Raw genomic sequence first — 25,272 nt, 5'->3', positions numbered from 1 at the left:
CAAGAATGAATGTAATTGATGCATCTCAGTGGACACGGCATGTAAATAAGTTATACATACCAAAAACAACAAATGTCTTCTCCTCAAGAAAATCATGTGCTCCAGCTGACTTCCTAAACCAAGAGTTAATGTTCACGGTCAATATTATTTAAAAAACCTTGCGTCAATTCAGAGCAACGTGTGCTCCGGGCCCAAACGGCATCTCAGCCCACGTCTTTAAGGATGACATCAACCTCTGATTCACAATACCCCTCCCACTGTATCACACATGCTCAGTGACTTGTCAGGGACCGGAAAGTTGGAGGAGATCAATCGTGCATCCTATATTCAAGAAAGGAAATAGGTAGGATATAGCCAACTATCGCCTTATCACCCTTTTTGAGATTGAAGCTAAAGTATACGCCTCTGTCCTCCTAAAAGAGTTGGAGTTTTGGACAGTGGCAAATGAGATGGTTACATTTTGCGAAACTGGCTTTAGGTCAAACTCTTCGATCATGGATAATATAGTCTCACTTTCCTATCTAATACATCAAGCTGACAGTCAGAAGTCATCCCTCCTTTATGAATGTTTTGTCGACTACTCTGCCGCGTTCGACTCAGTAGACAGAATTACCCTAAGGAGGAAATTACAGGACTGGGGCATTCCAAACAATTTGCTCTGAGGGAAATAATATCACCATACTCCTCAACCTGGTTGAGGGTCAAGCAATCTGAGACGGTCATAGGAAGGAAAATTCCTACGGACAACTGAGTAAAGCAAGGCTTTGTCCTTGATCTCTTGTTATTTAATCCATAAAGTGTGGATATGTCTTTGGCTCTAAAACATGCTAATCTGATCCCGCCAAAAATTAGAGATGTCAATGTCACCATACTGTAATATGCAGATGACATTGTCCTTCAAGATCACTCCAGAATTGGGATCCAGAAAGCTTTAAATGCCCCCCACAAATACAACGAGATAAAAAAATGACGGCAAATGAGGCGAAGACAAAAGTTATAACTTTCGAGAGGGAGACCAAGAACCTAACCTATGACAGGAGCTTGGGCACTTTAAAAATCAAAGGGACAAAATCATACAACTATCGGGGCATGTTGCCCACAAATGGCAGAATAAAAAATCATTTGAGCCACTTCAAAGGTGCATCATGATGCTGAACTAATTACCATCAGACTCTGTCAGTTCAACAAAGTATTAGAAAGCCCTTCTTCAGTCCCAATACGATGGATACTCAGGGCAACCCTCCCATCTGCGATCAGTTACGGTCACAAAGCTATCCCGGGGCAATTCAATAAAATAATGGAAAAACTGCACCTTAAAGCGTACAAGAGGGTCTTTCGCATGCCCCAATATATGAGGCTGTTTGATCAGACTTGAATTCGGCCTGGAGGGCCAAGTGTGGGCTAATATGGATGCTTTCCCAAAATATTACTACAGGATCATAAAGGCCGTGCCCAACACTCTGTTTCGAAGATGTGCCGGAGAATAGGTTTCAAAGATCCCCTAGACCAAATACCTAAAGGAATCAGATCAACTAGATCTGTCTGAACTGAATAAACTCCTGTTCTTGCATTCAGCATTTAAAACTATCTTCAAAAAACAGACAAAATCAGTGTCAATGCTCAGCGATATGGTTAAACTGAAGAGAACACCGATACTAGAAGTAGAGGCACTCTCATATGTCAACAAGCAACCACCCTGTTTGAGACCACAACCATACCTTCAGTGTTCATTTGGGAAAGCTTGCCTTGAATAGATCATGGCTGCAAGGTCGATGGGCCACCAGATCAAAGAAATGAAACCAAAAGGGCCATCCCTTTCCATGATTGTGAACTGCAGGCTTTGTGGTTCTTAACCCATAGAAAAAGAACTTGCAATGCGGCCGAGAATTTCTTCTTCACAATACGGAGACACACGACCTGGCCAAATTTGGCAAATTTATCAGCCAAATAAATACAGAAACTCCTTAAAGAACTCTATAAGACAGGCTAAGTTCAGCCTGGAAAGTCAAACCCTACCAAAGTAAGCCTTCGACGGAAAGCAGTACTCATTTTTGAAATTGTGCAATACTATGCATCGTACACTATAAGATGTTCAGGCACCACTAGGCACTTTACTTTTTGTGTGATGGCTATACCCGCTGATATGGTCTCAGGCTCCGTTTAGATAGTTTGCACTTTATGATGACTGTTGTAACTTGCAGTTGCACTGCCGAGCACTTTATATGCCTGATGGAAACCCAAGGCTTTTATTTTTTTAGAGCATCAAACGGAACACATTTAATCCACTTTTTGCACAGATAATTTCATTGTAAATAATTTTCTGCTCTATAAACATTGTAATGATTTTAATTAATCACACAAAAAAAGGATTCATGACTGACTGACTGGCATGTCTCCTTAGGGGTTCCATTTCGATTAACACTGATAATGTAAAATGTGATGTCACCAGTGATGACATAAATTAGATCACTTGTGAGGCCATTTGTGATGAGTAAGGGAACGTGGAAATGATATGTGATATCCAAGAATAATTGGATTTTTAACTGCCATTTTGTGTCTGTATATTATATTTTTGATGGCTTTTATTGCACAAAAAGCATTAGATCCAGAGCTTATATTTTGCTGGCAAGGAATGTCATTTCATAGACATGACACCACTCCTGTAAAGATTTCATCCCTTCGGAATACTGGTCAAGTCCTCACTGTGACATCAATTCAGTGAAATACAGATTTCATTCGTTGGAGGTCTGAATTCCATGATTCTAGCTAATTATCTGTAGCTAATTAACTCCAAGCATAACAATGGATTTAGATACTTACAGCTCTATACCATTGCCTTTTATTTATTCAGAACTCTATTAATTAAAGGCATATACAATCTGAACTTCAGAGTTTATTGTTAGCTCTACTCTGCAGAAAGTAGCTCCACAAATCTCTCACTTCAACATACAGTATGTGTTTTACAAAAATATATGTATAACATTTTTCTTTTTACTAGACCCACAGTTCCAGAATGCCATACTGGAATATTTTTCTCTACTCGTTACCACAGACTGGAAAAAAGACTAGCATTTCACTTACTGTTTTCAATAAACATTTCCTTGTTTGCTATAAAACACAATTGTCATGCTAGCTATCCCCAAATAAACATGCAGTGCCAAAAATAAATAATGAGTTCCGCATGTATTATGATTCAATAATGCCATACAAGGCTGTAGGAGAAATGTCGCAATTATCAGTTTATAATGTCACCAGAACTCTTCGACTGCAATATACGACCATGTACATGGCTACCAGTTGTGTGTCCTCCCTCCGTCTCTCATTCTCTCTCTCATTGATGTTTTTTGGGTTTGTATCAGTGAGAGTGCCATTATTACAAGAGTAGCAAAAAGTGTGGTTGTCTTAGCGACATAGTGTAGACCTATTAACTGACGTCACCATGAATGGATCAGTCGGCAACAATGCAAAATTCAAACCCTTAGGAATTTCCCTGGTGCCTGACAGGTCCAAAGACATCACAATTGCATGACATCTCAACAAAAGAACACCAGAACACAAACAACTTAACAAAACCACAAACAAACACGAGGAAATATCAACAACAACCCACAGCACTACAATAAAGCAATACACTACAATACAACACAAAAACATAAACAATCAGGAAGAAAAAAAAGACACAGAAACCTAAACCACCACATCACAACACAATAACTCAACAGCACAGCCACTGACTCAAATAAAGTGGATATGTACTGTTCAGCAATCTAATTTAATAGGGACTGAACTTGTGGATACATTTTGCACATTTATCGACTCACTGGAGATCACTATTATCATATATAAACACTGACTTCCCTCTGGGTTCACTGACATACTCTATATACCTCAACTGCAGTCAATATGTCCAATACATATGTATATTTATATACATGTGTGTTTATCTAGTATATATTACAAACAAATAATGCAGAAGATGAGAGGCATGAAAAAGAAGAGTAGCAAGGCAACTTTCAGATGTGGGAATAGATGACTTAACCCAATAAAAACACAATTCGTATATCACGAAGGACAAATGTTACATTAACTGGAATTAAGACATAAGATCATGTTCACTTACCATATATGCAACAAGCAATATTAACAGCTTCAGTATTTGACCTTTGCGTTCAAATGCTTCACAGTCCATTTTTTTCAGGCAGAATTTGTAGGAGCTAAACAAAGAAAAGTAATGGAAATTGAGTTTTAGAGTTGAGCATTAGTGCACCTAATCAATGTTTTGTAAAAGTTTACAATCAGATTTAAAGAGCTTATGCGTACTATAAATTACCCAAATCATACTCAAGAACACTCAATTAACAAGCAGACGTCTGGTAAAACTCCAATTGTAAATCTAACTTTTTATCTGCAACTAGAAAATATCACCAAATCACAATTAGAATGTTCCCTGCAAAGTATTTGTGCTACTCATTTTTTTTCTAATTTGAAGAATTTGTAATTAAATTAAAGCAAAGGGGCATATATTAAAAATAAAGAACGTTTCTATTAGCATTTCAAAATTGTCTTTGATAGAATGATTGAAGTGCTGCATTAGATATCGTCTAGGAACTTCACAACATTGTCCAAACGGACTGGAAAATGGTGTGAAGATTTGGTTTCTAAAATAAAGTGAATGCGATGTCAAACACATGTTATTGTGAGAAAAAGTACTACTATCAGTCACTGGAAACTCTATAAACATGCATTTTGCCCAGTAAAGGAAAAAAAGAAATGTCAGTGAAGAGAATCGAAGTAACATTTGTGAGAGTATGAGGAGCAGGGAAGAAAGAAAGAAATAAAAAGAGAAGAAAAAAAGAATAGATATTAGGAGGGGTATGAAGTTTGTATTTACCATATGTGATCCAGTACTTTTTTGTATCTTATAGAATGTCAGTTTATTGCAGGCATATGCAGTTAACTAAATCACAGTTTAAGAAGAGAGTAGGGATGGTTTAATTTAGGTGGTATGTAGATACCTAATATGAAGGATGAAACTGCAAGACTGGGCTTGAGGAATGGTCAGAAAGACCTCAAGGTGGTTTCAATTGTTGGTGGAAGAGATCCATTCTATTCAGGAGTTTCTTTCCTCTAATGTTTTTCAAATGGGGGACATTCATGATATTAGTGTTTCACTGGTGTGAACAGTAAACCACGACCATATATAATGGTGTGATACTTTCTTGGCATTCTTCCAATTGAAGTGAATGCATCTGGAAGTGAGGACAAGTGAAAATGTAATTTCTTGTTAGTGTTTTCAAGTTATTGAAACACTTAACTACGTCAAAAGAGTTGTATAGCGATTTGGAGGCAAATACACTATATATTACTATTTGTTTTTGGGAGTCAAGGGTTACAAGGGTTTACCTCTACAGGGCGAGTGACATAGCTATTAAACATCGAAAGAGTGATTTAAATATGTATTTCCAGTGACATCTAAGTTTAGATCATATATGGGTTATGTGACCTGGGGCACTGGACAGAGAAGGTGCACTATGGAGGGGACTGAGATCTCCAGGGTGAAGGCCTTCTTTTATCTTGGTGTCTTGTTTCACAAAAGAGGGTCAGGGGTGCCACTAGTAGCGGGTAAAGTAAATTCAATAACTAAGGAGATTACGTCTGTGTTTGACTTTGCCTCCAGAATGAGTGTAAAACCAACTGAAGCTCTGATTAAAATCTATCAAGCCAAATGTATTTCAACGAAAAGTTACAGCAGTGACATTTGGGGATACAAAGATACCACTGAGCTACAAATAATAAAAAAGTGGTTTATGAGACATTTATTAGCCATACCACTCTCTATCCCCTCTTGTATCAGTTACAAGGAATTTGTGGTTTGATATATATCAGATCGACTTGCCATGCGGCACCTGCTCAGATGGATTTTGGTATGGTCAAACACAGAGCTGGGGCTAATCCGCCATAATGAAGGAATGTCTGAACCTAGATAAGGTTGGTATTATTCCATGGTTAAGGTACATTAAATTCTCCTTCACAGAAATAGGACGCCCAGAGCTGTATGTGTCTCCTGATCAGATTGTTTGGGCTGACCTAAAATGGGTTAAAAACCATCACTTGGCCCTAGCTCAAGAAAAGAGAGAAATTAGAGAATTGTGTAAACCCTCTGTATGGGACTATGTTATACTCAAATCATGTGTGATGATTGAACCACGCCTTATAATGGTAATATCCCAGTGCTGGAATAAAGTTGAAGATCTAGAACTCTGTAGTTGTGATTCCTTCTCACCCCAAAACACCATGCACTTTATACTGTTCTGTAAGCCTTATTATCAGATAAATATATAATTGACTTTGTTATCTTTAATACCTGAATTCTATATTGGGTGTATCTAAAAGACTCTCCTTGTTGATAATTAACTCATCATTGGAATCTGGGCCATAAAGTCACTCTTTGTTTAGTAATCGTAGTTTCATACACTCATGCTGCAAATTAACAAAACTACAGAGCAGTATTAGTTGATAAACACTCTTTCGCCAGTTTACATCCGAGTTTTGGTGATTTTATTAAAAGGTTCCCCTTTCTGTTGACAAACTTTAAAAATCTTATCATATTTTGGATAAAGGATTTATTCAATGGATCCCGTGCATCTTATTCCAGTTTGATCTGATACCACTGGCTAATCTTACATCAAGAACAGAAAAACTGTTTGCAGGATTTTAAATCCCTGTTACACCATAGTCCTCATGACTGGTTTATATGCGTCATACAGCAGTTGTCTTATAGGATTGGGGTTAGATCAATATTTTACAATCATTCTGAGAATGTCTATCTCGTTTTAACTCTCTAGTTCATAATCTTTATTTACAAGTGACTTCCATTAGTTCTCACTGTAAATCTATTGTAAACAGTGTTCTCTCTTTTCAACCTTGGCACAATGAGGAGCTTTCCATCCCTGTCAGTATTTTTATATCCAAGATTTTATCTTGGATATGGTTTTACACTAGATAGATTATTTTTCCTGCTGCTCTTTTGTGAAGCTGCCAGGTGATAACCATATTCTAATTTAATTGTGGACAGTCTAGTTCAAAAATGGAGCAATGAGAGTGCGTCAAAACAACTGAAAATGTTTAACATATCCAAGTGTGGGACTTAAAATTGCAAAAAACGGTTTTATAAAGAAGAACATTTGCAAAACAAGGATGCTAAAATAATTGCACTACACTGCAGATTGTGGTCCTGTAATTGCAATCCGCAAACTTTCACAATGGGGTTGCTGCAGCACCCACAATTCGATTTTTTCTATATTTCAGAATACATTGACACAAAAGGAGTATTTTTTAACAATTTTCTTCCTAAGTGCCTTATTTGATAAAGTAATAATTTTCCTATACTTGCTACCTCTTCTCAAACATCCTAAAAAACATGCAGAGATCCGTGCACCTTATTGTTCTATCTGCACCCCTTACGTCCATTTGCTTATATGTTAAATGATAAGATAAGTATTGTAAACGAATGTGTTAAGTTCTGTGAATTATTTTTGCTTGTGCAGCCAATTTCCAATGCATGCCACAGGCCACCAATTGGACGCTCCCTTGAGAAGTTACAACTTCTACACACCCAAGTTAAATGCTCCAGTGTCCAATTTATGATAATTTGCAAACATTATGCAAATGTAAATTACATCTTCTTGAAGTAAGTAGTGATGTGAATTGTTCTAACATTATAGGTGCTTGGAATTTGACTTGTTTTGGGCTAAGTAACATTTACATATGTAAAACACTTGGTGAGTCAAGCCCACGTTATTTTAACTCTGCAAATATTTATAGTCTTGAGGTTGTTGGATACCACAGACTAGTACTTAGAGTGTGGCTGCGCTAAGAACCAACAGCGGAAGGATGGATTTTTCCCATCATCGGCTCATCTTTTTTCTAAAATAGTACATCCTCTGGTTCCTAAACCCACTGTTGTTTTAGAAAAACCTGATGACACGATGTGGTTACTTGAAGGACTTTGCCTTCAAATTAAAGAGCACGAAAACCTACGTCAAACTCCATGTTGTATCAATTATGAAGTAGTAGTTCTCATAAATTGTAAAAATAAATAAATTCATGATTACTTTGGTCTGAGCAAGTCTGCTGAAAACGATCTAAGTTGGTGAAGAATGTGTCACGTTTGTTCAATACTGAAATCATGATGTCCTCAGTCCACAGTCTGTGAAGCATATCTAGGCGCTGTGTAAGCAAGGAATGATTAAGTAGATGAAAAGAGAAAATCTGTAAAGCACACACTTTGACATCATCTAATTTCTGAGCCTTGAGTTACACAGACAGGAGAATAAGTTAACCTCTCCAAGAGATCTGGCAGTCAGATTTAAGCGCTTAACTCCCCAAAAAGGAAAAGGGTGTTATCTGTTGCATTATAATATATTAATAAACATATAATGTCTATTATTTTCAAGAACTGGGACCGATTGTGTTAAGAGTTTCTTAACCACTGTGTTGATAGCCCTGCAAATTATGTGGTGTCTGAACTAATGAACACACACATTTAATTGAAGTTTTAATTTAGAGAGTTTTATATAGCACTGGCAGGGTATCAGAGTGCTTTACAACATCGTAAGGCATTAGCAGTCATTAGCAATACAGTATAATTGTAGTGTCAGGAGTCCAATCATCATCAATCAATAACAATACAGTACATTTGTAGTGACGAGTCTCAAAACATAGTAAGGACCTTGGGCGAGATATGCATAATGTGTTCGCTTTCCAGTGTGCGTTAGGAGTCAATTCCCATAGGTTTGAGGTGCTGATTTAGGAGGAGATCTTTTAATTGTCTTTTGAAGCTCATGAAGAAGGAGTTTGTTCTGATATGTACTGGGGATAGTGGTCCAGATTGTGGGTTCAATGCCAGAGAAAGAGTGATAGAGGGCCTTTTGGTTATGTTATTTCAGTAGAATGAGAAGAAGTGTGTTGGAGCTTCTTAGATTTCTCATTTGGCCTGCTTTTTGTGAGTTTAGATGTTAGGTAGTCTGGTTAACAGTGTGACGAGCTTTGTGGGTGAGACAAGCAGTTTTGAAGAAGCATTGTGCTTCGATTGGAAGCCATTTTAGCTTTTTCAGAGAGGAGGAGATGTAATCATATCTCTTTGCTCCAGTGACCTTCCTAATTTTTGAGTGGCTCTCAGGGGGGCTAAGTATGCTTCCTGTGCGCCTGTGAGGGAGGCATCCCATTGTCTAGTCTGGATAGAACCAGTGTCTGTGTGGCTATATTAGGTCATTTGATGGGAGGAAAGGCTTAGTTTGGTTGAGGAGCTTCAGGTTATAAAAGTCACCCTTCGCTGTGGACCTTACGTGTGTGCTCATGTTTAAACTTGAATCCAGGGAGATCCCCAGAGATTTGTCGGAGTGTGCTACAGTCAGCTTGCAGTTCAGAGTGTCCAGGTTATTTAACCATTCTTGGGTCTGGGGTGATCGGCCGTGGCTGGATAAAACAAGAATTTCAGTTTTTTCTTGGCTGAGTTTGGGGTGGTTGTGCAATAGCCAGGTCTGAACTTCTATGAGCGTAGCATTAAGCCAGCATAAATCATTTAAAGAGGATATTTCTAGGTAACGATGGGTGTCGTCCACATAAATGTGGAAGGCAAGTTTTGCTTGTCTGAGTATTGCAGTGAGGGGCTCAATGTAGATGTTGAAGAGTGTCAGAGAGAGGACTGAGCCTTGGGGGAACACCTCGGGTGATGGTAAAAAAAATCCGATGTGGAGCTGTTTATTTTTATTAGTTGTGAGGTGTTGTGCAGAAATGAGGAGAACCGCTGCAAAACTGTGCCATCGGTTCCAAAGCGCTGTTGCAGGGAGTCCAAGATAGCTTATGGTCCACCGTGTTGAAGGCCACTGATAGGTCTAGGAGGATGAGCAGGCACCATCTGTTTGTGTTTATGGATTTGTGTATGTCATCTGTTATATTCAGCATCGCTGTTTCCGTGCTGCATCCCTGGTGTGGATCGAGTGGGCTATGGGTATCTATGTGTTAGTTGAGTTGATTTGCTTTATTTAAAAAAATCTAGGCAGTAATGAAATGGTAAATGTTTGAGCAGTGATTGTTGGGTCAAAAATGTGTCTCCGTAGAAAGAACCCTGTAAAGGATCAAGAGAAAAGCATCTAAAACGTCATGGTAGGAGGAGGAGAAGCACATTTGGACTATGCTACTGTTCTCTACTATAGCACCAAAAAGTGTAGATGTCCTAGAGAGTGCAGATCTACTGACCAACATCTCATTGTGAATGGACTATGTCTATGTCCTTGATCATTCGCCTGTAAGAATAACAAACTCAAGCAGCTGTGTTGAGCATAAGGATAAACTTTCCCACATATCAAAAACTAAATTACATGAACTTTTTTTCAACTGAAGCGCACACAGAAACGTGTGGATGAAGCAAAAGGCCCTCTCTCAATAGTGTTTCTTAAAGCTCTTTTTGTGTTAATCACAACCAGGCAGTTTGATTGCCACTCATTTCATCTGCAGTGCACTGCATTCCACATGACCACTGCTTCTATACCGGCTAGCCATCTTTGGCTATTTTTGTCCATACGGTATTATTGTTTTACCATTCCAAGATGGTTGCCACTTTTAAGAGCATTGTGTCTGCCATCTGGGATCGGCAACAATGATGCACTGTGCCCAATGCCATGCGAAGAGGGGCTCCCACTGCTCTGTTATAGAGCAAGCATTCTGGAATCCTATTTGCACTGTCTATCATAGTTTTATCACTTCAAGATGGTGAAACAAATGGCTTATAAAGCTGACAGCCATGTTGAAATTTGAAAATAATTATATGCTAATGGCAAGGCAGCCACCTGTTGTTATTTATAATTGTATTATTTATTGCAGCATATGCTGACCACATTTAGGCGGATAAATGTTTTCTTTTTTACTTTACTATTTTAATTTACCTTTCATGTGCCTGTTGAATTTTGTGTGTGTGTCTTTTTATATCGAGGATGAATAAGTGAATGAATGCAAGAATGAGCAAATGGAAGATCCACTTTGTGGCAAAAATGGGTGGCCATCTCATTGACAGTGGCAAATATATGCCCCCTGTGTCACTCGAAGTCTAGAATACCTGCGGAGTGGTTAAATGAACTAATTCAAATGGCATCCTGTGAAAAATTCCCTTATAGGATATTACATAATACTAGTGTACAATATATAGATGATGCAGAACATCATATCAGTTACATTGAACAAAGTTATCATCTTTCCAGACCTGGACACACCAGAAAACATGGGTGGTTTGAATTTCACATCCACACATGTATGGCTCCAGTATTCAACCATTCGGATATATGAAAGGACACTCTCGCCATCCCTCTCCCTTCTACTATATATGCTATATATTCATGATATATAATATGTTACACTATTACCAATGCCTAACCATGTATGACATTAAAAAATCGATAACGAACTGTTTTAACAATAGAATGAGCAAGTGGGTGGATGAATGGATCCACGTGTGCAAGGCTGAGTAACACTGTGCATGTAGTAAGTACCTTAACTCTGCACTGACTAACGTTGCACTTTTAGTTATAAGCCAGACCTATTAAAATTGCCACTGATTATTCTGAAAAAGGTTCATTAAAGAGACTGCCGAAGTGATCTGTTGGCCAGGAAAATGTGCAAATAAATAATTTTGCTAGCCTAATTACGGAAATAATTCGTTCTTCTGAAGAATTACGGTTATAAATTTTAGATGTACCATTTGGGTCCGGGGGCATGAAAGACTTTAATTACACTATGAAAAAACATTTTGTCACATAAGGTAAAAAAAAGTTGCATTTTTCAAAATATGTGATACACAAATTGGGTGGAGGGGGCGGAACCCCAAACGCTATAAATGGGAATGGTTTATGGGGCTTGCATTCTTCCCCCCTTTCTGCTCAATGGATCCGTCTCAGATTCGCCCCACCCACACACATCACTGAACTTAATGGATTCTCCCTGTAAATATAAGGCATTCCTATTCAACACTGATTAATGTTGAAATTATCATCATATTTTACCAAAAACGGGGGAGTTTGGTGATAACTGATGAATGCAGTACAGGATCAATGTAATGTTATATTGTTATCAGCATTGTTATGAGCCAAATAAACAGAAAAGTTGAGTTACGGCATTTGGGGTGAACATTTTTCAAAGGTTCTTGCCCTCACGAACTTGAGGATCTTATTTGTAGTTTTACGTAAAAGGTACTCTCTTTAAAAAAGTAGCAGATGTCCAGTCCACCATTTTACACGTGCATTATAGTCAATCCCACTCTGAATAAGGCAGACAGGACATTCACCACGTTTTGACAGAATACCCTCTCCGCCAAACTGTTAACTAAGGACCTTAGTCTTAACTTTATCATCTTACGAACCTCTGGATATATGGAGGCTCGGTTGTATTTCTCATTCCAATGGGTTGAAATCAAAAAGTGGAGGTAGTCGTGCTCCCGGTAAATGATATTGCATCATGTGGTATGTGTATTTAATGGGTACAGTCATATGCTGTGCAAGACAATGACCGCCTAACAGCAAAGGCATTGGTAAGACATGGATTGTGTGACTACATAGTCTCCACACTTGAGCTAGAAACATTCCCAATTTCCCCTTCCTCAGGAAGCTTGTGGAAAGGAAGGTGACTAGGCAGATCTAAGACTATGTGGAACAAACGCATTTAATCCATGACCACAGCTTAGATTTAGACCCTTGAGGTGCACAAAACAGCCACTGCAGATTAAAGAAAGCTCCTCCATTCAATGGGCAAAGGCAAGGAAACAACCCTCACAATTACAGATGTCTTCTCTACCTTTGACACTGTTGATGACAAACTATTGCTGGAAAGGCTAGGCAAATGGAAGAGAATATTGGTTCGACTACACATTGCGTCTGATCTTTTCTTTCTAACTTCAGTCAAAAAGTCAGGACTAGAATAGGAGAATCATCCAGACACAGGATATCCTGCAGTATCCCCTAAGGATCATGCTTTTCTTAAGTATATGCCCCTAGCACAGCTACTTGTCCAGGATGCAACCTCAGTAGGACCCGTAGCTCCTCCTTAAGCAGTGCCGTGGATTCCACTGCAGCCCAACGTAACATTGTAGCTTACCACTGTGGGGTCCCTGGGAGAGACGCAGGTTTCCATCTCATCATAAGTGTGCATCTGGCCATCAAAAGTACCAGATCAATACATTGAGTAATTGCTCCTCCCGCCTTTTCATGGCCATGGAGGCCCCAGAGACAGGAGTCTGGGCTGTTCAGGTCCGAACAACCTGTGACTCTCTGGAGGACTGTACAAACTGTGTACCAGAAGGTATGCATTATAGTTCAGTCCCAAAATGTGTGCAGTATGTCTGCCTGAGGGTGTCGACCACATGCAAAGGATATCTTGGGATATATTTTATGCAGCCTGGCCGGTGTCAAGTAGGCTCTGTGTAGGATATTGGGTTGTATGTATTGGAAGTGAATATTGCGTGAGGCCATGCATGAATATTTACGCACCCTCTTCCATTCCGTGGGAGTCAGAGGGAGTCCCAGATATTGTTCCCACCGAAATCTTAGGCCAGCAAGGGGATCTATTGTTTTATCAGGGACGGCTCTCACGATCCATGAGAAAAGGTGTTGTCACCCAGTCCCCAGGGTGAAGAGTATCTGCATCAGTGGATGCGTGACAGTCAGGCGCCTGTGCATTAAAAACTGTCCCGATGGCAAGTCCGTTTGTCTCAACAATACATCAAAATGGATCAGCATATGGTCTTGGAACAAAGCTCTGTGTGTGTCTACCCCTGCATTCTAATATGTTTCCATCTCTTCCCTGTCTACCACCTCCTAATACACGGCCAGGGAGCTCAACGGGGCGTCCAGTGTGTACAGAAGTGTGCCCGGAGTGAATTTCAGGGCTCTGCTATAGCACATGTAAGCTACACGGAGTAGGCCGTTAGGGTGTTCATGAGAGGAACACCCATGCTTTATTCAAGGTGTCATTGCCAAACACTGCCGTCACCTATTTTAAATTCATCCCCGCAGCCAGCGGGTTAGCCATAGCAATTGTGCTGCTAAACAGTAACGTTCAAAGGCCCTTGACCACTGTGGGAAATTGCAGTTAGCAAAACTCTGTGTCTCCCTTTATTCCAGATCAGATCCGCGAGCATTCCGTCTAGCAAAAGGAACACCCTGCGGGAAATGGGGATCGTTACATTTGCAAAGGTATAAAGCAACTTCTGAAGCATTACCATATTAAATAACCCAACCCTCCCCTGTACTGTAAAAGGGAACGAATGCCAAAATGCAACTTAGGGCCTGAGAAAAGAGAGGACTTTCATCAGGTTGCCCTCAAGGAGATCGCGGGAGGATGGCATACGTTCATGTCCAGATAACAAAATGTGTGGGACTCCCCCTTGACATGGTGGGTGTTCATGATGTTTGTTTGACCTGGAGATTCTGCATGTAAGAGGAATAATCACATCTTTGCCCAGTTCACTCCCAGAAGGCCTGGTCTACTCCATGATCATTTACATTGGCCTCCCCAAATACATCTATTTATTTATTTATTTATTCAAAGTTTTATATAGCGCGAACAGGATCCTTACAGATATCAGAGCGCTTCACAAAGACAGGGAAGGGGCAGTAGGAGTCAACAGAGATAATGGGAGACAGTATAATAGGCAATAACATGGTAATAACATGGATAATAAAAACATACATAAAACCAATCCATATACAATCAGGTAAGGGAGTAATATAGGAACAGCACAGGTCATTGATCACACTACAGAGGTGTACAGGTGGATCAGTAAACCAATGTGTATCATATCTTGGTCGGTAGTAAGAGAGTAGCGTAGTAGTGCCCCCAACAAGTAGAATATAGTGCCAGGGGATAGGGTGAGCAGTGATACACAGCAATGCAGAGTCTCTGTACCAACATCTATAACGATCAGGAGATCTTGGCCAGAAGGATGGTTTTCACCTCTTTCTTGAAGAGTGCAGTGGAGGAGATCAGCCTGGTTTCAGGAGGGAGCGCATTCCAGATCCGGGGAGCCATCCCTGAGAAGGAGCGCTTGTAAGTTTTCACTTTCCGGAATCTACGGGGTTTCAGGAGAAGATTTTTTGTGCTCCTATTGGATCTCGAACCTCCTGATATAGACAGCTTTTGAGCGAGGTAGTTAGGTGCCTTGTGGTGCACGGCCGCGTGTGTCATAACTGCAATTTTTAGCTGTATTCTGGCTTCAAAAGGCAGCCATTTTAGAGACTTTAGGTCTGGGGATATGTGCGAATGCTTTCTAGAGCCAGTAATGAGTCTCGCGGCAGCGTTCAGGGAGGCTCTTAAGGGTGCTGTTGTTGATAGCGGGAGACCGCTGAGGGCCACAATTCCATAGTCTATTCGAGGGATGACTAAAGCTTGTACAGCAGTTTGGAAGTCTTTGGCCGGGAGGAAGGGTTTAATTTTCCTCAGTGTGTTAATTTGGAAATTAGCTGCTTTTGTGGCTTTGCTGACGGGCTGCTGCATGTTGAGCTTAGCGTCGAGTGTGATGCCTAGGGATTTCGCCGAGTCCACGATGGTAGGTTGGACATTGAGTGCTGTTAGGTTGTTGAGCCAGGTTTGGGTGGTGGAGATTTTCGCCGGGGGTGAGATGAGTAGGAACTCAGTTTTCAGAGCATTTAGTTTGAGGTGATTATCGGCCAGCCAAGCTTGGGTGTTAATAAGCGTGGAGTTCAGATGTTTGATATCTTCCGGGGATTGTAACTTTAGATAGAGTTGTGTGTCATCGGCGTACATATGGAATTGTACATTGGATGCTTGAAGCAAGGTGGCGAGCGGTTCCATAACGAGGTTGAACAGTGTAGGGGAGAGGGTGGATCCTTGTGGAACACCTAGATCTACAGGCACAGGTGTAGATAGCACATTGTCAATCTTGAACCTCTGAGACCGGTTGTGAAGGAAGGACGAAAACCACTTGAGAACAGTTCCCGATAACCCCATTCTAGTACTTAGCAGCTCCAGCAAATTCTCATGTTTGACCGTGTCAAATGCAGACGAGAGGTCAAGAAGGATGAGGAGGCAGGACTCATTGCGATCCAGAATTTGGAGGGCGTCATCAATTATGTGTGTCATAGCTGTTTCAGTGCTATGTTTCGCTCTGAAGCCTGATTGATGAGGGTTGAGGAGGTCAAATTGATCAATGTGTTTTGTTAGTTGGAGTTGGACACATTTCTCCAGCAGTTTGGCCAGTGTGGGGATATTGGTGATGGGCCGATAGTTGTTTAGGTCAGACGGATCAGCTGTAGGTTTCTTGAGTATAGGCGTGACTTGCCCCACCTTAAGGGAGTCTGGAATGTGGCCTTGTTGTAAAGAGCTGTTGATGATCTTGGTCCAGAGAGGGAGGAGCAGGGGGATAAAGTCTTTTACAGCATTAGCAGGTAGAGGGTCTGTGAGGTGATTAGAGGGCTTCAAGGTGCAGAGCAGTTTGTGTATTGCTTCTTCCGAATAGGTATCGAAGTACTGCCAGGATGCCTTGTTTTTAGGTTGAGTGTCTGCCTTTCTGGTGTGGTTGGGGTATCGGCTTACATCCATGATGAGGTCATTTCTTATGTTGTCAGTCTTTAGTTTAAAGAAAGCAGAGAAGGCTTCACAGTGTGGGGTGTCATTTGTTGTGCTGTTTGATTGCGTGGGTTGTGCCTTTGTTTGGGTCTTGATTAGCTCGAACAGCTTTCTTGGCCTGTTCTTCGCTTGGTCCAACTGGCGGCTGAAGAAGTCAGACTTTGTGCGCTTTATTTTCCTAAAGTAGGCATTTCTCTTGTTCTTAAGCTTTTTGAGATGCAGTGCTGAAGGGTCCGATCTCCAGGTGCGCTCTGCCATTCGCATATTACGCCTTTCGTCATTGAGCCTGTCATCATACCAGGGGTTAGAAATTTTGGTGGAGACTCTCTTCAGTTGCAGAGGGGCGACTTCATTGACTATTGTATTCATAGAGTCAAGGTAGTGGTCAGTCAGTGATTGAACATCTGAGGCACCTGAAGGGGGAAGGAGGAGGTTGCCGATGTGGGGAGGTAGTGTGGAGGGGTTAAGATTCTTCAATTCCCTTTTCCATGTTTTGGATTTGATTGGTTGCGTAGGGTTAGGTTTAACTTTTTCGTTGATAAAGAAGGTGATAATGTGGTGATCTGACCAATCGCAGGGTAGAATCGCCTCCAGTTGAATAGCGTTCTCTTTGGCAATGATGAGGTCGAGTATCGCGCCTTTGTCGTGTGTTGGTTTATCGCATAGTTGGGTGAGGTCAAGCGCATTGAGGAAAGTTTTGAGACTATTCACCACGGTGTCTTTCTGATCGTTCCAGTGGAGATTGAAGTCACCCAGGTATACTTGAGTGGTCTGCCGACCGGCATTGGAAGTGATCAGGTCCATGAATTGTTGGGTGAATATGAGATTGTCACCAGGCGGGTGATAGATGAGATGTAAAGCACAGACTTGTTTGCCCTCACTAGTGATGTCGAGGCAGAGGAGTTCACAGGAGGAAAGGGAGGGGGAGGTGACTTGAGTAACGGAAAGGTTGCTTCTAAAAATGCATGCAATTCCCCCGCCCGTCTTGCCAGGAGACCTGTCCAGCCTAATGATGTGATAGTTGGGGGGGACTAGTATGTCCATAATCGGGGTAGAGGCTTCAGTGAGCCACGTTTCCGTTAGAATGGCTAGGTCCAGCTCCCTTTCTGAGACGAGATCCGCGATGTCGGAGGAATGTCTCTGGGCCGATCTGCAGTTTAGTAGGATGCATTTGAGTTTGGGAGAGAGAAGGGTGGTCGAGCTTACTAGTGTGAGGGGAACTTTTCTGAGGTTGTTAGGGACGGAGCCTCTGTTGTTGAGTGTTGGGAGCCTCAGAGGGTTAGTAAGAATTGTGGGTATGGGGATGTGTGAGTTGGGAAAGACTTTTACCGGACCTGGGCCATAAGAGCGTAGGAGAGAGCATAGGTCGCGGTCCGACAAGGGGTTGAGAACACGACGGGGGCGGTGGGAATTATTGCGAACGGGGATAGTAGGCCATTGCTGGTGTCGTCGAGGGCGAGGGTATGTAGGGAGGGTGCGTCGTTTGTAGGGTAGTTGGGTGGTGGGAGGTAGACTGGGCTGTGAGGAGAGAAGGACTTTGATTGCATGGACGTCTTTTTTGATTTGTAAGATTTCCTCTTTGACTTGTTGGAGGGTGGATAAAGTCAGGTCAGGAGGGTCATTGGGGAAGGTGTTGGTGGAGAGAGCCGTTGGTGAGTGGTGGAGTAGTGAGCTGGAGAGGAGGCAGGGTATCGGGGGGGGGGGTACACTAGCGTTGTTGAGGGGTTCCGCGGTGCTAGTGAGTGGGATGGTATTCAAGGTGTGGACGTGTTTGTGGGCGAGGGGTGAGGGTATTGGAGGTGTGGCAGGCTGTGGTTGGGAGGCATAGGTAGTGACTTCAGCATCTATATGCCAGACTCCAAAGGCTCAGAACCATGAAGACATAATGTGCCTTAGCCTCCACAGACCAGCCTGCACTGAAAGCTCTCCACCAGCTGCCAGTTGAAGCCAGGATCATAGTCAAGGTACTTTGAATACCGACAGCACCTTCTGGGGAAAAGGCCTAAAATATCTACAGATTCTATCTACAGATTGTAATTCTGTACTACACCTCAACAAGGCGCCTCCTTTTATTTTTTGCCAACTTGATTAAGCAATACTAATTCAAAAGGGCGAAGCACAGAAGCATATCCCTTGGCGTACAAGGTTCAACCAAGGCTGTGAAATACCCTCAACATTTCCTTGGCTCAGAACCCAACACGCCATTAAGAAAAGTGCTGAAACTGAATTACTCAGATTCATCTTCTAACAGTATTTTCAATACGATCAAGGGCAGCATAATAAGAAATTCACCCACCATATGTGACTGGACTTGAACCCTTGCTCTTTTCCCTACGACATTATGGGGGGCAGCAAATACCATGTAATATGCAGCAATACTCTACAGTAGGTATGAAACATAGTGAAAATAAACCTGATGTGACTACACTTGTCTTGATGGGCCAAAACATTATTTTGTTAGTGAATAGGCTTCTCCGCACAGGGCTATGAAAATCAAAACACTGACAAGACCAAAACATGGAGGTCAACATTTTGTGAAGTCATTGCACAGAATGGAGTCCTCTTTTGTATCAGGTTATATTAGTGTCAAACGTTTACACAAACTTTATGGCACTGACTCAAACAGCGTAGGGAAATTGCAATATGTAGGCATTACCGATTTTGACTTCCTTGTGACAGTTCCGCAGTTTTTAGGTTTAATATATAGCATGAAGGATGTCAACGCAATGCTATAGCAATATGACCACACAATGATTCCTCTGTGAATAGAACTATGGAACTTTAGACAATTCTTACTTTTGCAAATAATCTACTACCATAGATGTAGAATCTTAATGATATGTAGATACAAGAACATTGTTGCATTATTTATTGCCTCTCTAACCAGTGTTTAGCTTGACCCTTAAGATTTCCTTCAAAATAGATGCAGCACCTCCGCTTTAGGAGACATTACAATTTCCCAAATTACACTGCCAAGTAAGTGAGGAATCGAAAGCAAATCGCTGAAAAAGTTACACTTTTCTTGCTATGTGGTTGGCTAGTTCCACTTCTAGACATTCACGGATCAATTAATTTCTTGGCAGCGACCTTTTTATTTTATTAATTAGTCTATTTTTATTTTCTTTTTCTTTTTATTTTACTCATTAGTCTGTTTCTATTCATTGTCTGCTGTTATCTCATTCACAATTATCTTCCACCAGCAACATTATGTAGGTTGGGGCACTGGGTCAGCTCACATCAGTCACTGGCTAACTCCACTGTGAGTGATTGTGTTCCGCTCACTCACAAGGAGCGCGTCCACACAAAAAAGTTGTTCCGTTGAGTACCAGGTACTGCTGCGGTGAGGAGCGATATCTGACACCAAAACAATAATTTTACTTTAACCCAAGATTTTTATCCTATTGGCCAGGACATGGCAGCTCACTCAACAAAGGAGTTTTATAGAACCCATAACAAAACTGACATTAGCAAAGCCAATACGTTTACAGTCAATGCCAGAATTATTGCCTTTGCTATGGCTTGCTTTTATATGTCTTTACTTATCCAAATTACTTAATATACCCTTGTGTTCCTAATCCATCCAGCCGGTACCTGAAAGTTAGGGATACATTCTGTGCAGATGTAGTGCTGTAGAGTGTCATCAGGAGAGAAACTTCTAAGTCACTTCCTTATGCTCCTCACAAATATACAAGCACATTGCCCTTGATACAAACGGCTCAATTCACAAAAGTGGTTGCACACATTTGTGGGGTACAAACTGTACCGTAACTGATCCGAATAAATATTCACAACAAGCAACACAACAGAGCTATTTAAAGGAAGCAAAGAATGGGAAGGGTGAGAGATAAGGGGTGACTATGCAGATAACAATAAAGTACAAGGTGGAGGAGGCTGTAATTAAAGGAAGAACTGAAATAGAAGTTATAGAAATGGGAAAGAGAGAGAAGATGGAATATCAGGCCAAAGACCAGGTGTCCCTCTCCAGATTTAGCACTGTTATCCATTTACTGCCATTTACATACCTGCTTTTCATTTGAGTTCATAAAGGCGATCAGCCTAAATTATCTGGGCCCTTCGAAAGGAAAGGTCCTCATATACATTCAAAAATAGTCATCTGATCAATTGATCAATCAATGTGTAAATTGACCTCTCCTGAGAGGCCACTGCCATTAACCTGTTGAGTAAGTCACAATGAGTAGGCAAGTTAGACGCTGTGTGTCTCCTGAGCGTATGGACTCCTGTTACTGCCATAGGAGCCATTAGCCACCATCTCCAGTGCTTTGCTACTCCAACAATGTTTGACATGTCATGGAGTATGACAAGGGAGGCTGTAGGTTCAAATATGGATGATCTTGAGTCCTTCATTGAAGATCAGAGGTGGTCCCAGTAGTCGATTAAAAAAATGGTTACTTTAAATCCAGTGCTAGAAAATTTAGGGCAAAGCCCCTGTCACATGGATCATGCAAATCAAGTGGGTCAGACACATGCATTCACATGACATAAGCAGGCTCTGACATAAACGGTCAACTGACATACCAGGAAAACCAAATGAAAAAGTGTGCTTGTCTCCTTGGAAGCAAGCCAGGTGATAGTCGAAAGGCCTTGAAAAAAAACGTCCAACATAAGTAAGCATGTTGTGGTGCGCATATTGCTCGGGACTGGACTGGGTGATATACTAAATCTAGCTTGAGGGAGGAGGTTGCAAGGCATGTGTAAATGTACACGTCTGTGAATGTACACAGCATAACCAGACAGTGTTTAACACCAGCTAGAAATGCCAGGATCACCGGGCACTGAGTCGTTCAGAAATAATCTAAAAATGCAATATATATATATATATATATATGTATGTATGTATGTATGTATATATATATATATATATTCACTGAAAAAAACATAGGTTATAGACCATATATAGTTAGGAATTAGCATTTACAAAACCTTGAAAATTCACTGAAAAAAACATGGGTTATAGACCATATATAGTTAGGAATTAGCATTTAAAAAACCTTATTTTACTCACACAAAACCATTGAAATTCCATATATAGTTAGTTGCACTAACTATATATCGCGCACCCGCAATCCACTGCTGATGATGTCACATATTACATCATTCATGACATGGTCAGTGACATCACTGATGACATCACTGATGACATCTCAAATGACATCACTGATGACATCACTGATGACATCTCAAATGACATCACTGATGACATCATCCAGTGACTGTGTGTTTCTGTAAAGTTTAAATATGTTTTACATATTCAAGAATGAGTAGATGTAGAAGTGTCTGGATGAAGGATTTAGTAGGTGCGTGACTGACTGTATGAGTGAGTGATTAAATGTGTCTGCATGGGTTAGTGACTAAACTGTCTTAATTTGTGCATCATTATGTCTGTTGTTCTGTAAACTGCTGCATGTGTTGATCAGTAGCTATATGAGTAACTATATGGGTTATTGATTGATTGTCCAAGTATTTGTATGGGAGACTGAGTGTGTGTGTGGCTGGCTGGGAGATGTGTGACTCTGTGCAGATCAATGTGTTCTTGTATCAATGATTGTATAAGAGAGTAAGTATGTGTTAGTATATGTTTGAAAATGTAAGGTACTCTATGTTTAACTGTATAGATTAGAAAATGGAAGTGTGATTGATTCTTTACAGGACTGACTAGGTGTGTGAGTAACTCCATGGATGAGTGGCAGAGTGTGAGTGTCTGTATAGGTGTATGAGTGCATATGATAGTGTTGTAAAGATGAGTGATTGTATGTATGAATGATTGTATGGGTGAATGAGTGAATGTGTGTGTAGACATAGGAATCAGTGAGTGCGTATGTAGTAACTAGTATTGGTGTGTCAATGGTTTAAAAAATGATATTCTGTATTTAACACTGGGTGTAACAGAGGTTATATTAAAGTGTGAGGAGATGCATTGTATTGTCACATGAATTATATCATCAGTGATGTGACCATTGATGTCAAATGAGATGTCATCAGTGATGTCATTTGAGATGTCATCAGTGATGTCATCAGTGATGTCATCAGGGATGTCATCAGTGATGTCATTTGAGATGTTATCAGTGATGTCATTTGAGATGTCATCAGTGATGTCATTTGAGATGTCATCAGTGATGTCATCAGTGATGTCATTCGAGATGTCATCAGTGATGTCATCAGTGATGTCACTGACCATGTCATGAATGATGTAATATGTGACATCATCAGCAGTGGATTGCAGGTGCGCGATATATAGTTAGTGCAACTAACTATATATGGAATTTCAAATGGTTTTGTGTGAGTAAAATAAGGTTTTTTAAATGCTAATTCCTAACTATATATGGTCTATAACCCATGGTTTTTTCAGTGAATTTTCAAGGTTTTGTAAATGCTAATTCCTAACTATATATGGTCTATAACCTATGGTTTTTTCAATGAATTTCAATGTTTTTTTAATAGCAAATATCAAAAGCTTTAAAATGTCAAGTACGTGGTAGGTAAAAACATTTTCGTGTTTATGCACGCTGATGTGCTTTGAACGCTGCCCCCCCCCCTCTTTTCTTTTAGGAGTATTCTCTCTTTGCAGATAGTGAAGGGTAGGTAACGCAGGCCTTTGCCCCCGTTGTAATCCGTCGTGCCTGCTTCCCTCTCCATTTGATTGATTGTTATCCAAGCATTTACTGTTTTGGAATTGGTTCTCTTTGGTTCATTCTCTATTTACAAACAAGCACAGAGTCGCAATACTCTGTTTAGTCTTTACAGATAGTGAAAAATCATCAGAAAAAACAAAAGGAATCAAGCAAAATCAGTAGGCCACTAATGGGATCTCTTTTTGACCTCGCTAAAATAGAAACATTAGGAACAACCCCTCATGAGAAATATGAAACTAGTGAGAGGAACCGAGCTCGACGCCATGATGGCTGCAAGACAGCTCGGCTCCGCCGCCCACCCCGCCCAAAATAACGACAAACCCTATGCAAATATTATAAATATATACAACACACCAGCAAAGTAACAGGGTAAAACGTTTTATTAAATAACTATTTACATGGCAGCCTGCTGCAACATCGATCCAAATGCATGCCGCCGTTCCCGGGATTTCTCCCCGACTACTCTGCGGCCTACGAGATGGAGAGGCCAGGGCGTTGACTAGGCGGGGCCTCCGGCTGCAACCACAGCGCCAACGATCGCTGCTGACGGAGGGGAGCCTTGCCGGTGAGAGCCACTGATCTGAAGAACCGCTGCCTGCGGTGCCTCCCTGAGCCGCTTGACGGAGGCCCCCGAGGGGCGGTGTGGTGGCGCGGACTCGGAGGGGGCGCTTGGCTCCTGCCCCCTCCCCAAGTCTTGTTGCCCTGGTGTGGCCTGAGATCGCCCCCGACATTGTCGGCCGGCTCTCGGGGTCAGGCGGAACTTTTTGCCTTTTGGTGACTCTTCCATTCTGGACCTTCTCCCACAATCCGTTTGACCTGAAGACACGTCCTGCGGTGCCCTGGTCCGACCATCACATATACCTGCGCCAGGAGACGGCGTGGGGTGCACTGGAAGGGAGAGGCGGCGCGAACGAGCCTCCCCCACCTCCCCAGGTGGAGGTTTCTCAGCTGCACCCCAGCGCTTCACTCGGCCAGCTGAGTTGCGCCCGCTCTTGCGGCACAGTGCCTCACTCGGCCGGTTGAGTTTCGCCTGCTCTTGCTATTACAGCGTCTCACCCGCCATCCGGCTGAATTGCACCCACTCTTGCGGTACAGCGACAGGCGGCTGCCACGGAGCTCACGAAATGGCGGTCGGCTCCACAGACTTGGGAATGTGAATGTGTATGTATTCCATATGCCCGGCCGATAAATGTTCTGTTTCCGCAACTGCCGCGTTAGAAAACAACATCGTGACGCGTCGCGTAACCGCGACATATCGCGTTGTCGCGTAATGCGTCATATGACGCGCCGCGTTAGCGCACCCGGAAGTGCTCCGGTGCGCGAGGCGCAAAGCGCAGCTTCCCGGAAGCGATCCGGGGCGCGGAGCGCGTAACGTAAGCATAACAGGTCATGTGACTTGTTAATAAAACTTTTCATTGGTTCATTTCACTTTTGGGTTCCTAATGATGTAAGGCTAGGTCATGTGACCTAAAAATAACACTTTTCATTGGTTTAGAACTATTTTTTGTCCCAAATGATGAAAACCCCTCCTTGTTTCCTCACTCTGACTTTCATCTTTGTGAGAGGAAGACCTTTTTTCATGACTTAGCAATGGCAAGTGTTGTAGCTTCAGCTGGTGCATCCCCACCACCACCTCCTAGGAAGAGAGGACCACCTCCTCAGGTGGTGGTTGAGCAAGAGGTGCCCCCCCCACCTTCTTGTTGCCTGATCCGGCCAGCTCAATCGATCGAGCATGAGACTCTTAAACCCAGGATCGTAGGCCCGGCCATCTTAGTGATGTGTAATGCATGCCGCCGTTCCCGGGATTTCTCCCCGACTACTCTGCGGCCTACGAGATGGAGAGGCCGGGGCATTGACTAGGCGGGGACTCCGGCCGCAACCACAGGGCCAACGATCGCTGCTGACGGAGGGGAGCCTTGCCGGTGAGAGCCACTGATCTGAAGAACCGCTGCCTGCGGTGCCTCCCTGAGCCGCTTGACGGAGGCCCCCG

At 41.9% G+C, this 25,272-nt stretch overlaps 1 protein-coding gene across 1 annotated transcript in view; it reads right to left on the bottom strand.

Annotated features, from left to right (window-relative positions):
• TNFRSF19 (TNF receptor superfamily member 19) overlaps window positions 1-25,272 on the bottom strand; it is a 212,225-nt gene that overhangs the window by 167,092 nt on the left and 19,861 nt on the right. Inside the window, exon 2 of the mRNA XM_078657098.1 lies at window positions 4,121-4,214. Coding sequence (XP_078513224.1) covers window positions 4,121-4,189 — 69 coding nt within the window. The 5' untranslated portion in view covers window positions 4,190-4,214. The remainder of the gene's footprint in view (window positions 1-4,120; window positions 4,215-25,272) is intronic.

Source organism: Lissotriton helveticus, chromosome 8 (genome assembly GCF_964261635.1).
Source record: "Lissotriton helveticus chromosome 8, aLisHel1.1, whole genome shotgun sequence".
Classification (NCBI taxonomy): domain Eukaryota; kingdom Metazoa; phylum Chordata; class Amphibia; order Caudata; family Salamandridae; genus Lissotriton; species Lissotriton helveticus.
Note: the sequence above shows the minus strand (reverse complement) of the source record. Positions and strands in the feature narration are given on the sequence as shown.